This window comes from Asterias amurensis, chromosome 7, assembly GCF_032118995.1.
Source record: "Asterias amurensis chromosome 7, ASM3211899v1".
NCBI lineage: Eukaryota > Metazoa > Echinodermata > Asteroidea > Forcipulatida > Asteriidae > Asterias > Asterias amurensis.
In genome coordinates this window covers 4,033,284-4,047,339 of record NC_092654.1, presented here as the reverse complement: position 1 = coordinate 4,047,339, position 14,056 = coordinate 4,033,284, and the positions used below count along the sequence as shown (strand labels likewise).

At 37.6% G+C, this 14,056-nt stretch overlaps 1 protein-coding gene across 1 annotated transcript; it reads left to right on the top strand.

Moving 5' to 3' along the window:
• Positions 1-259: 259 nt before the first annotated feature.
• On the top strand, positions 260-7,681 carry LOC139939386 (uncharacterized). The gene is made up of 2 exons (XM_071935213.1): positions 260-388; positions 1,324-7,681. The coding sequence occupies exon 2, from the start codon at positions 1,381-1,383 to the stop codon at positions 2,029-2,031; it is 651 nt and encodes a 216-aa protein (XP_071791314.1). The 5' UTR covers positions 260-388; positions 1,324-1,380; the 3' UTR covers positions 2,032-7,681.
• The last annotated feature ends 6,375 nt before the right edge of the window (positions 7,682-14,056 follow it).

Here is a 14,056-nt window from a genome sequence, read left to right as displayed (position 1 = left end):
TGGCCTAACCCTACTTTAACACAATTTGCAAAAAAGACTGCAAACAAAATCTAATCTTAGGCGTTGTCCCCACGTGCATTTTTAGTGGTTTTATGACCCCGCCCACATGCCACCAACAAACACTCGCTCGACCCCAACTATTACTGTGTACGTGCAAGGAATGAGATGGGGACGTTACAAAAGAAAGCTAAATTTTAGACATGTATCCAGCCTTCAAGTTGTACACTCGACGGCAGGGTAGATTTACTGTGGAAAGCGCCAGACTACCAACCGTCTAATTGGAAGCGCGCCGCACCTGTTTGACATTTTGTGCATTGTTTTTAATTAACTGAGTGATATTTTGACGCAACATCAAGTTTGTACATCTGCTGTTGTTGTTCTACATTTGGTGAGGTTTATTGTGATTGTTAATGAGGCATTGTTGTATTTCATCCATTGGTTTCATCAATCGTAATTTTACATTGAAAATTGAAGAAGTAGTGCGGTATTTATGCGGCAGTTTTTGGGGTGGTGGTGTTTGACAGTTTGTTACTTGTACTTGTAGTTTCATTGAAGATTTTTCTTCCATGAAATGTCAACATTTGTACAATTGAACGAAGCTTTTTTTATACACAAGCAGGGGAGAGTGCCGTTGCAAAACAATGTAATCCATGGCAGCAGTTTTTGTTTACAGTTATAAATTATTAAATAAAGTATGATGAGTTAGATTGTATAGTTAGACTTTAATTTTTTGGGGGGTGGGGTGGGGGGGGGGTAACTAACTTGCTTAGTTTAATTTTTAAAACTTATTTCAAAATTCATTATAGTTTAAAATTGGTTAAATACCAAAATATTACACTATCAATGATTGTTAAACTGTATTTCTACTGTCGCAAACTTTAAAAGACAATATAGATTTTGACAAAAAGAAAGCAAAACAATTTCATTCAATTTTGCTAACATTTTTGCATTCTATGATTGCTATTTAAATACAAAAGAGCTAATCTTCCTAAAAAACAATGTTGACGTTTTCCTTTAAAGTAGTTGCGTGCATTAATCTTATAAGCTCCAGTCCACCCCTCTATGGTCGCAAACTAGAGGTTTGATCCAAACTACCTTTGAAAGGAGCTGTGAGGTTATCTAAAAATAGGAATACTGTCATAATTGTTAATAAGGCTGGATGTTGCTGTTAGAGTGAGGCACATTAAACAACAAACCAGAGGATGAAGTTGGTTTATATCTTGCTCTAGTCAAATTGTCTTCGTTAAACCCAAAATTATTTAAAGTTTATCCAATCAGTTTTTTTAACTTGTTGATAATGTTTATTTTTGTTGCTCAATTCAGGTTGATACCAGCTTTAACATAATTCACCAACAGACGCAAAAGTAATCAACGCAAATCATGTTCAGAGGAAAGATGAAACTGAACTTTGAGCAGCAGCTCAATAAAGACGGGAATCTTGGCCCCGCCCTGGTGATGGAAGGAGAAGACCTGGACGAGATTCCATCGATCCCGAACAGTCAAAGCCATCGCCTGATCGGTATCAACGTCAGTCAGAATCAAATCAGCGAGCTACCGACACAGCTCAAGGATTTCAAGAAGCTGGAATTCCTTACATTGACAAATAATTTATTCACTTCACTGCCTCCTTTCCTCGGACAGTTGTCGAGCCTTCGTATTCTGAACCTGAGTAATAATCAACTCTCCTCTCTCCCAGAGGAGATGGAAGATCTTGATGAGCTCCAGGAACTTTTCTTAGATAACAACAAATTTGACGTTGTCCCGTCTGCTCTGTTTAAGATGCCTCGGTTAAAGGAGCTTTATATGCAGCACAATAATCTGGAAGAGATACCTGCGGCCATGAGCAAGATGACTGGACTAAAAGTCCTCATCATGGACTACAACAAGATCACAGCGGTTCCGCCAGAGGTCGGGATGATGGAGCTGGACGAGTTGTACGTTCAGCACAACAAAATCGAGACTGTTCCCGAAGAAGTGAAAATAAAGAAATTCAAGCTACTCGACAACCCGGTGGATCCAAGCGGCCTGTAAACTTGAAGGGAATTTCGTTTTTTTTAGATGGTGCCTTTAAAAAAAAAAAGGAAACGATTCAGTACTTATTGAAAAATTCGAGATTGGCAATACTCATTACTGCCCTTAAAGGTAGGGTCATACTATGGTGGTCTACAACACTCGTTCTTATTAAAAGGATTTTTTTTTCTCATTTTCATTTGTTTGTTTGTTTTGAAAGCCAGATATTGTTTCAAATGGATCCTTTTAGCAAACCAGCGTGCTATTAATTATTTGAAGAGCTTGCTAACTTAATAGTGCCGGGATTATTATTGTGAACGAACATTTTATGAGCTATGAATACAACATATCAATATATCAGATGTGGCTAGGTTTCTTGAGTCGCATCTGAAATGATGTCCTTGGGTAACAGGAAAAGCTATAATCATCTTGAGTGATAGAACATGTCTGTTGCTTCTGTATGTACAATGTATGATGAATTTATCACCACTGACCATCAAACATGACCTAACAGATTCAAGTAATATCATTCTGTATCCCAAGCAGTAAATTAACATACCATATTATACTCGGATACATAGCATTACAAATGACACAGTCATAATGACTTCTAAAATGTAGCGTTGGAAATTGGAAAAGACAATGTCATTCCCAGACAGAGAACAGCAAGTGTGACAAAAAAGACCAAGCATACGACTGCATGTACAAAAAATTGCGGCACTGGTAAGTCACAGTAAGTTTTAAGCCAACTGGCGAAAACTATGAAAGACTTGACAACAGAAGTGAAGAAACGAAACAAGCTCAAACAGAACAATAAAATTGTTTCACCTGGCTTTTTTTCCTCAATCGGACTATTTTTTACCCATCACATATGATTCTGAACTAAATGAATGACCAGTTTAAAATGTAAGAGCAAGTGATTTTTTTTTTATTTTTTTAGGCCATTAAAGTGGTAGTTGGTTGTTGTCCAGAAGTATGGTGGTCTACAACACTCGTTCTTATTAAAAGGATTTTTTTTTCTCATTTTCATTTGTTTGTTTGTTTGTTTTGAAAGCCAGATATTGTTTCAAATGGATCCTTTTAGCAAACCAGCGTGCTATTAATTATTTGAAGAGCTTGCTAACTTAATAGTGCCGGGATTATTATTGTGAACGAACATTTTATGAGCTATGAATACAACATATCAATATATCGGATGTGGCTAGGTTTCTTGAGTCGCATCTGAAATGATGTCCTTGGGTAACAGGAAAAGCTATAATCATCTTGAGTGACAGAACATGTCTGTTGCTTCTGTATGTACAATGTATGATGAATTTATCACCACTGACCATCAAACATGACCTAACAGATTCAAGTAATATCATTCTGTATCCCAAGCAGTAAATTAACATACCATATTATACTCGGATACATAGCATTACAAATGACACAGTCATAATGACTTCTAAAATGTTGCGTTGGAAATTGGAAAAGACAATGTCATTCCCAGACAGAGAACAGCAAATGTGACAAAAAAGAACAAGCATACGACTGCATGTACAAAAAATTGCGGCACTGGTAAGTCACAGTAAGTTTTAAGCCAACTGGCGAAAACTATGAAAGACTTGACAACAGAAGTGAAGAAACGAAACAAGCTCAAACAGAACAATAAAATTGTTTCACCTAACTGTTTTTCCTCAATTGGACTATTATTTTTTTTACCCTTCGCATGATTCTGAATAAAGTGGATGACCAGTTTAAATACTTATCTTAGGCCATTAAAGTGGTAGTTGGTTGTTGTCCAGAAATATATGTGCTTAGTAAACATAATTGCACCCTTTTATATAAAGTTGTAAATTAACACTCGTATCTTTCAGCATCTTTGTCTTTCACTAGAAATGCGGCTCGTTGTTAATTTATTATTAGGCCTATGACTTGAATCTGTAATTTATCTGGCACTTATGACAGTAAATGTGAAATTCTAGAGGGTGAGTTTTAGGTAGCACTGTGACATGTGTTTTGAAAACTCGACATTGCATCAGAGTTCTCTGATTTTTCTCAGGTTACTTAGCTAATTTGTTTGCTTACAAATGTAAAGGCCTTGTCACACAGGGCAACTTTTCAGGCAACTTTGAGGCAACTAGTTGAATGCAAGAGGCAGCACAAGATACATTAATGTAGCTTTAACTCACGACACAACGAGAAACCTGAAATGTGAATGGATTTTCTTGGTTGCCTGTAAATTGCCTTGTGTGACATGTAATAAAGAGCCACAGAGCCTGGACTTCCCGAAGGCAAAAATTGTGCACAGCTTAATTGAAGAAAGTACTTTCCCTTTTTTATGGCGATGGTACTGTTTAGTTTTGAACAACTGTTGAATACCATGTGAACTTTTTTACAATAAGTGTGACCTAGCTTGTACATTCTTTCAGTATTCTGGCAGGCACAATACTACACAGTCCTATGGGAAAGTTGAAATTTTGTGTCATAATTTCCACACAAATCAAAGAATTATGAAAGTAAAAGCTGGACAAGTTTTGAGATGCGCCCCCTTTTATCATATCAAAAGAATAACACAGTGCAATCTCCATAAAATATAAGATTTTATGATTTCTTCCATTAGGCTGTGTACAAATCCTGCCTGCAGGAAGCCCAGGCTCTGTGGCTCTTTTGTAAACACATGATGTCACAGGTCACATCGTCTAAAAGTAAGGGGACACATCTCAAAACTTCAGCTGTAGTACTTTTATAACTCTTGAATTCATGTGGAAATTATGACACAAAATGTACGAACACCAGTGTAGGGGCCACACTTGACTGCCAGAAAAGGCCCTTGTTAAGAAAGGTTACATGGTCTATACTTGTTAAATATATCACTGCTTCATAATTGCTTATTACTGACTTGTATACCGGGCAATCTCAATAGTCCATTTGGTTAGACACTGCTCTAGAATTGCAAGGGTCGTGGGTTCGAATCCCACCTGACTAATATGCCTGTGATATTTTTTCACAAGACTCGGGAAAGTACCGAGTATACAGTGCTAACACATCGGTGTTTGGGTAAAAACCAAAGTTAATGTATAATAATGGATGTAGTTTTGACTATAACAGGACCATAAGACAAATTTGAAGGAAATTTATTATTTAGAACCATTGATATATTATTTTTTTAACTTGCATTAAATTTGTAAGCGAATTATTGAACACTTGGAAAGATGTGTAGTTCTGCATCAACGCATTGAATTCAAAGGCTAGATTCACATGCACAGTATGTATAGATTGTGAATTATTTTGAGTTTTATTTTAAAATCGATTTGACCATTCGGGGAAAATCCCGAAAGGATTCATATTTGAAGTCCCACCTCATGGAAATTATGAAGAACCATTATTTTGTTTTATACAGTAGTACTATAAGAAAATGGATAATCATAACTAGACTTGTTTTGAATCAACAGCAACCTTTTTCTGTCTTCTTTCTTTTTAATTTTTTTATTTGATGTTAACATTTCTAAACTATGGCGGCTTTAAAGGGACATTGGGAGACAAAAAAAAAGAAAGTCAAGTGATGATTTAAATATCATAATTACAACTTTTTAAAAGTGGCTATTTATTGCTTTCTCGGACCTTCTTTTTTTTCTTGCTGTGCTGAATTTTTCTCACGGTTTTGCCTTAATATTATTTTGGTCTTGTGTTGTTGTACATTAAAAACAGTGGAACCTTAATTAGGAACCTACAGGTTTTTGTAGTACTGTAATTTGTAACTTATTTATGGTAGAACTTCATGCAGTAATCAGTACAAATCGTGACATAATTTTGAATATTTATCAAAAGAAAGTTAGTTAAAAATTACACTGTTTTATCATCTTTTGTTTTTCTGCTCTCATTCATGACGATGTTTCTGTAAGCACAAAAACTTGCTTAGCACAGAACAATCTTGAATAACTAGACTGGTTACCAGCCAACATTCCCTAAAGTTTAGTTGCAACTGGTGCCCACTCATTTTTTGCTTAGCAAAGACATTGCTAAGCAGTATTTTCTGCCTAACCGCTTTATGAAATAGGGCCCCGTGTTTAATTTCATAGAGCCATACAACAATGTCCCAAGTACTGTCTGTAACTGGTATCCTGTTTTTCATTTTTGCTTACTTGTAAGCAGAATCGGTGTTATGAACTATAATAGTCTCTATGAAAGTAGGCCTAGGTAACCTGTCATACATTACATTACAGAGAACAATCACAAGGTTGTGGGTTCGAATCCGGCCTAGCTTACTGCTGATTTCACAATAACTAGAATTTAAGTATTGTCATCTAGACACTGATTCTCATTACAGATCATAATTCTGGTACCTTGTACTTTTACTCAGTAACTGTGCTTTGAAGCTTTTTTTTAAAAATAGCTTTGGTCCTTGATCCCCAAGTTTACGCAACTGAACTATTTTTGTATATGAATTGTTAACTAGCTTGCTTTTTTATTTGTTTATCTTGTTATTGGAGTGATATGTTTATCCATAATGTGCATTGTTGCTGAACTATTATTTGTATATTTTGTTGTGTAAAATTTTATTGATAACGATAACAGCATTATTAACATGGCCGCTATTGGCAATGTGCATAATATTAATATTCAAACTTTTTTAGAAGAGAAAATAGAATTAGCTGTTACAAACTGCTCTTTATCAACCAAAAGGGTCTATGGTATAAATGCAAATAGAAGGGTCTTTCTCAAAGGCTAAAATTACAACACAACACCAGGGCTGTATGCTTCGTTTTTGAAAGGGCAAGGGCACCAAGACATTTTCTTCTTGGTAAAGGGCACCCTATGATGAAATTGCAAATTTGTACTGGAGCATTTCAAGGGCACCAAGGCAATGACCAGGGGACACGGAGGCAATCGCCTTCGTTGCCTCCGTGAAGTATCAGGCCTGCAACACACACACGTGAACCATGGAGGTAGAAATGAACTGGGCCCAGTTACATAAAGCTGTTTAGCAGAAAATTCTGCTTGACAGCTAGGGGAAAAAAACCCCACCCACATAGCTGAGGGAATTCACAGTAGGTTTTCAAACCCGACAGTTTCAGCATAAAATCATTCTATTTCATAAACACGCATTCAAATTCATGCATGTCTGTCACATTTCTAAAAAAAAGTTTTCATACAGTTTTCATTGAGTGGGGCACCAGCCACAACAATGCTAAGTTAAAGTAATTTTGGCTGGTAACGTGCTTCTGTAAAGCAATACTTTTGTGCTAAGCAAATTTTTGTGCTTACAGGCTTTATGAAATTGGGCCCAGGTGAAAGTGAACTTTTTTAGAAATGTGACAGACATGCGTGAATTCAAATGCGTGTTTATGAAATACAATGATTTTATGCTGAAACTGTGAAAATGTGAATTCCCTCAAGGTTTTGGTTTTTTAGTTTTTTATGCAAGTCGCCAGACACACAAGGCCTGAGGTGTGGGCTACAATTATTTTATTCCAGAGGCTGTTGCCACCTAATCCTAGGGCTGAAACAGGGTTTCCCCTTTTACAGTCCATGCGGATGTAGGCTTGGGTATCATCAATCCAAAGCCTGGCCGGTAGAATGTGGGTGGGTTTTTTTTGTGAACAGCAAAGGTCTGTGGGGATTGTTAAAGCTATGCACACAGATTATGCTAAGGACAAATTTTACATATTAAAGGTTGTATGGTTCTTTCTGTATGGTTGTATTTTCACTCTATTGATGGAGTTATTTGAATGATGTTCTTTGTACTAAAGACTAGTTGGCTAGGTATTGGTACAATTAATTGAACATGTGGTACAAATGCCACCATGGGGAATCCAAAAGCTTGGCCTTTTGTGTTGTGCTCAGTGGACTGAAGTAAGAGTTTACACCAGTATCTTTTATGCAGTCTCAAATATATCAGTATGGATCAACACATCAACTGTGTGATTTGTATTCTAGCATCAGAAATAATAACATTTGCCCATCCATGGTTCATGTGTGCATTTTGGCGGTAGCAGTGAAAGATTTCCATTGTATAGCCAGGCATGCAACTGTAACTTCACACAAAAAAAAGAGGAAATTACAAAATTTCAATGATTTTGTACAGTATTTTTCAATTTTGAATGGTAAAACTGAGAATAAAAAGAGAGGAAATCAGCTGATCAGAGGACAAATTGTATATGCCTGTATGGGAGAGCAAAATGCTATACAAAATTTATCAGTTGCTACCCCAAAATCACCATTTGCTACTCAGTATTAGAAATCAGTGTCACAAAATAAGCTTCTGACTTGCAAAGTTGCAAAATTGCTGGTTGAAATCTTTCCCTGTGTATAGTAACCAATACGTATTGAGGATCATTGGTCGTCAGTGAATAACCAATGGCCAATTCAACTAAAATTTGTTATTGTTTGGTCACAACTACCAAAACACAGATTTGTTCAGTACTAGAAATAAATGCCTATCTAGGGAATTGCGGTTGGCAAAAGCAAGAGACTTGATTAGTATATTCATGTTTATTGAAAGTGTTTATAAAGACAGTGGACACTATTGGTAAATGTCAAAGACACGTCTTCTCACTTGGTGTATCTCAACATATGCATAAAATAACAAACCTGTGAAAATTTGAGCTCGATTGGTCGTCGGAGTTGCGAGATAATAAAGAAAGAAAAACACCTTTGTCACATGAAGTTGTGTGCTTTCAGATGCTTGATTTCGAGAACTACAATTCTAAACTTGAGGTCTCAAAATCAAATTCGTGGAAAATTACTTCTTTCTCGAAAACTACGTCACTTCAGAGGGAGCCGTTTCTCACAATGTTTTATACTATCAACCTCTCCCCATTACTCGTTACCAAGTAAGGTTTTATGCTAATAATTATTTTGAGTAATTACCAATAGTGTCCACTGCCTTTAAAATATATTTTACCTTCATGAAACAAAAAACAAACGGTACTTGTCATTATAACCGAGTGTGAAGCATCCTACATACATATCCCATCTAGGTAATTTTGGAAAGCGCAATAAATTCCCCTTTAATTTAGAGTAAGCTTGCAATTGGCAGTTTTATCTTTGAGGGTGTGTGTTGACCAAATTTACTAGATGCAAAACATGTAAAATTATTTGGTTTTCCCCATCATTCTTATCAGTCATTTTTACCATTGATACAAGGAAATGAATTCAAGCAGTCAAAATAAGCTAAAAGTGTAATTTGGATGCATGGAAATTAGCCATGAAGAGCACCCTCTGCAGTCAAAAACATGGTTAAATAATGTGTGTACTCTAATATTACAAGATTTTCAACCAATTTATACATCCTTGGTGTAGCTTTAGTGATGATGAACAGCACTCATGCACAAAAGGCGTCACTTTTGGTTTAAAAAAACGGATGTTGGACCATCGGATGTGACAAATGGACAAACTTTCCTCCACTCACGCGGTCACCACATTGGCGCACCAGACTAGTACAATCAGCACATGCAAATAAACTTAAAACACTGACAATGGCTTAGGCATGTGCGTCAGTGAAATTTTACATGTTTGAGAGTCAGATACTTATGTGACGTCGCATCAACATATTGAGCTTTATTGTTAGTAACATTAGCACTGAATGCTATTGACTTTCTGTCTTCAGTTAAAAGTATTTCTGTCTGAAGTACTATTTTCGAGAGAACTGCATTTGAATCTGCTCTCAGTTCTCCTGCGAGTACAGTCAATAGAAACACAAAATTGGCACAAAGTGAAAAAAATTATTCGAGGAGTAAAAACGGAGTAAACATGGCTATGTTCAGGCAATTCTTCCTACTTAAAGCCATTGGACCCTTTCGGTTCAGAAAAAAATAAAAGTTCACAGATTTACACATAACTTACAGGGTTTACAGAAGGCAATGGTGAAAGACTTCTCTTGAAATATTATTCCATGAAATGCTTTACTTTTTGAGAAAACAGCAAAACAATACAAATTCTCGTTAACGAGAATTACGGATTTATTTTAAACACATGTCATGACACGGCAAAACGCGCGGAAACAAGGGTGGGTTTTTCCGTTTTTTTCTCCCGACTCCGATGACCGATTGAGCCTAAACTTTCACAGGTTTGTTATTTGATGTAGAAGTTGTGGTACACAAAGTGTGGGCCTTGGACAACACTGTTTACCGAAAGGGTCCAATGGCTTTAAGTCCGATTTCCAACTTTGTTTTGCCCTTAGAAAAATCAGAACGTGATAAATGTTCTGAAAAGTCTATAAAAGCCTACACCATTTGTATGTATGTAGGTCAGCCCCTCGTGCTGAATTAAAGTTTCCTATTTTTTCCATGGACCAAGTTCTAGCATGAATGTTGTCTCATTTGTAATACAATTTAATCATTAAGTAATTTTGAAAGTACATTTTATGTTTGTGTTGAGATATTTCATGTAATAAATGATTATTAAAAGAGATACAAATTGATGGATTTTACTTGCAGATGTTATGCACATTGTTGTACCTGTTTTGGCAAAATGAATAATAATATTGGAGACTTTCACCATCAAGGTGTTCAAGCAAGGCACTTAAACAAAGTGGAACACTTTTCATGCATGATATTTGGTTATTGGGAAAAAGGTAGCAACAATTGATCGAGTACAAATCCTGACCTACATGTACACAAGGTTATAAGGCTTTAATGGACATTTCAGACTGTTTAACTAGAATTTGTCTGGTTTTTCCAAGGGCAAAAAAAAGGAGTGGAAATCTGACTTAAGTAGGATGAATATCATGCCTGACTTTTGATGCGAGTTTTAAAGGCAGTGGACACTATTGGTAATTACTCAAAATAATTATTAGCATACCTTTCTTGATTACGAGTAATGGGGAGAGGTTGATAGTATAAAACATTGTGAGAAACAGCTCCCTCTGAAGTGATGTAGTTTTTGAGAAAGAAGTAATTTACCACGAATTTGATTTCGAGACCTCAAGTTTAGAATTTGAGGTCTCGAAATCAAGCATCAGAAAGCACACAACTTCGTGTGACAAGGGTGTTTTTTCTTTCATTATTATCTCACACTTTCGACGACCGATTGAGCTCAAATTTTCACAGGTTTGTTATTTTATGCATATGTTGAGATACACCAACAGTGAAGACTAGTCTTTGACAATTACCAATAGTTTCCACTGTCTTTAAACTGTTTTTGAATTATGAGACCCATTTACAAGGGTTTACAAGGTGTTGCGGCGCACTTAGCAGTGAAGGTTTTGATAACTTATTTATTTTGAACCGCCAGCTAAGATTTAAATAATCCAGTAAAAAAAAATGTTGTTGTCTATTAAAGCAATCTTAAAGGATTGGACAGGGTGGAGGTTCTTAAAGTTTGAAGAAAATAAATTCCTTTGGACAGAATTTGGCCAACATACTTTTCTTCTAAACACTTATTCGCCCCTAAAGGGAAGGTATTTGTTTGGTTATCACTCTTCAAATTAATGACGATTAAAACTTTGTCAGATATCAGTTTTTATCCCTCAAAATTTGAATCTGAGAAACATAACTGTCAGATACATTTCTCAGATTGCAGATTCCAATTACAGATTAATCTTCCTGTGTGGAAGACAAAAAAAAAAAAAAAAAAAAAAAAAAAACGCTCCAGATTTTCTAAAGATCTAAAAAAAAAAAAATTAAAAAGCATGACCGCCTTTTATGATGAAATTTTCGCAGGTTAGTTTTATTGTACATATCTACATTTGTATTGGATTAAAACAACGGAACAGTTCCAAATACCAAAGGTATTCTTTTCATATAAAGTTCTACCAGTCTAACCACTTTGCATTGCCAATCTGTTTTTCAACAGCAAGTCCCAAGAAATGAGGTTTGCCACACAAAAAGGTGTACCATCTCACACTCGCAGACAATCTGCACAAATGAATAATTTCCTCGTCTGATTCCTCTCCCTGGAGTAATTGATTATCGGCTGAACTCCTCAACTCCGCTGCTGCCGACTGAGATTTTTATTCTCCACGATCAAAGTGACCATGGACTGATGGTTTTTAATAACCACCTGGTGGGGAATTTATAACATGAGACAACTCTCGTTAATTATGGAAAGCAATTCAGCTGCGGATGGAGCAGTCATTAGTTTAAGGGGGACTGTTGTCATGATCGTAGTATGCCACCATTTGTTTGTTTGTAGGGGTTTGTCTATTGTTTATTTTGTTATGGAGGTGTCGGGCGTTTGTTTGTTTGTCTGTTTTTTTTTTTTTTAGTTTGTTAATTATGGTGTGTTTGGTATTTGTTTGTATGTTTGTTCTGGGGGCTGGATGTGTACTTTTTGACGTGCCAAGGTGCTTTAACATACAGCTTTATACGACTTGTCCACAAGACTACTGCTTGAGCCGAGTGAGACTACTGCTCACACTACTACAGTCCCTAGACAGATATTTAACGACTTGTCCACAAGACTACTGCTTTAGCCGAGCGAGACTTCTGCTCACACTTCCAAGGTCCCTTGACAGGTATTTAACGACTCGTCCACAAGACTACTGCTTTAGCCGAGCGAAAATACTGCTATCACTACTACGGTCCTTTGACAGGTATTTAACGACTTGTCCACAAGACTACTGCTTAAGCCGAGCAAGACTTCTGCTCTCACTCCTAAGGTCCCTTGACAGATATTTAACGACTCGTCCACAAGACTACTGCTTTAGCCGAGCGAAAATACTGCTATCACTACTACGGTCCCTTGACAGATATTTAGTGACTTGTCCACAAGACTACTGCTTTAGCCGAGCGAAAATACTGCTATCACTACTACGGTCCCTTGACAGGTATTTAACGACTTGTCCACAAGACTACTGCTTAAGCCGAGCGAGACTTCTGCTCTCACTCCTATGGTCCCTTGACAGATATTTATCGACTTGTCCACAAGACTACTGCTTAAGCTGAGCGAGACTTCTGCTCACACTTCCACGGTCCCTTGACAGGTATTTAACGACTCGTCCACAAGACTACTGCTTTAGCTGAGCGAAAATACTGCTCTCATTTCTACGGTCCCTCGACAGACATTTAACGACTTGTCCACAAGACTACTGCTTTGGCCGAGCCAGACTTCTGCTCTCACTACTACGGTCCCTCGACAGGTATTTAACGACTCGCCCACAAGACTACTGCTTTAGCCGAGCGAAAATACTGCTCTCATTTCTACGGTCCCTCGACAGACATTAAACGACTTGTCCACAAGACTACTGCTTTAGCCGAGCGAGACTACTGCTCTCACTACTACGGTCCCCGGACAGATATGTAACGACTTGTCCACAAGACTACTGCTTAAGCTGAGCGAGACTACTGCTCTCATTTCTACGGTCCCTCGACAGACATTAAACGACTTGTCCACAAGACTACTGCTTTAGCCGAGCGAGACTACTGCTCTCACTACTACGGTCCCGGGACAGATATGTAACGACTTGTCCACAAGACTACTGCTTAAGCTGAGCGAGACTACTGCTCTCATTTCTACGGTCCCTTGACAGATATTTAACGACTTGTCCACAAGACTACTGCTTAAGCTGAGCGAGACTACTGCTCTCACTACTACGGTCCCGGACAGGTATGTAACGACTTGTCCACAAGACTACTGCTTAAGCTGAGCGAGACTACTGCTCTCATTTCTACGGTCCCTTGACAGATATTTAACGACTTGTCCACAAGACTACTGCTTTAGCCGAGCCAGACTTCTGCTCACACTACTACAGTCCCTTGACAGGTATTTAACGACTCGTCCACAAGACTACTGCTTTAGCCGAGCCAGACTTCTGCTCACACTTCCACGGTCCCTTGACAGGTATTTAACGACTCATCCACAAGACTACTGCTTTAGCCGAGCGAAAATACTGCTATCACTACTACAGTCCCTTGACAGGTATTTAACGACTTGTCCACGAGACTACTGCTTCAGCCGAGCCAGACTTCTGCTCACACTTCCACGGTCCCTTGACAGGTATTTAACGACTCGTCCACAAGACTACTGCTTTAGCCGAGCCAGACTTCTGCTCACACTTCCACGGTCCCTTGACAGGTATTTAACGACTCGTCCACTAGACTACTGCTTCAGCCGAGCCTATACT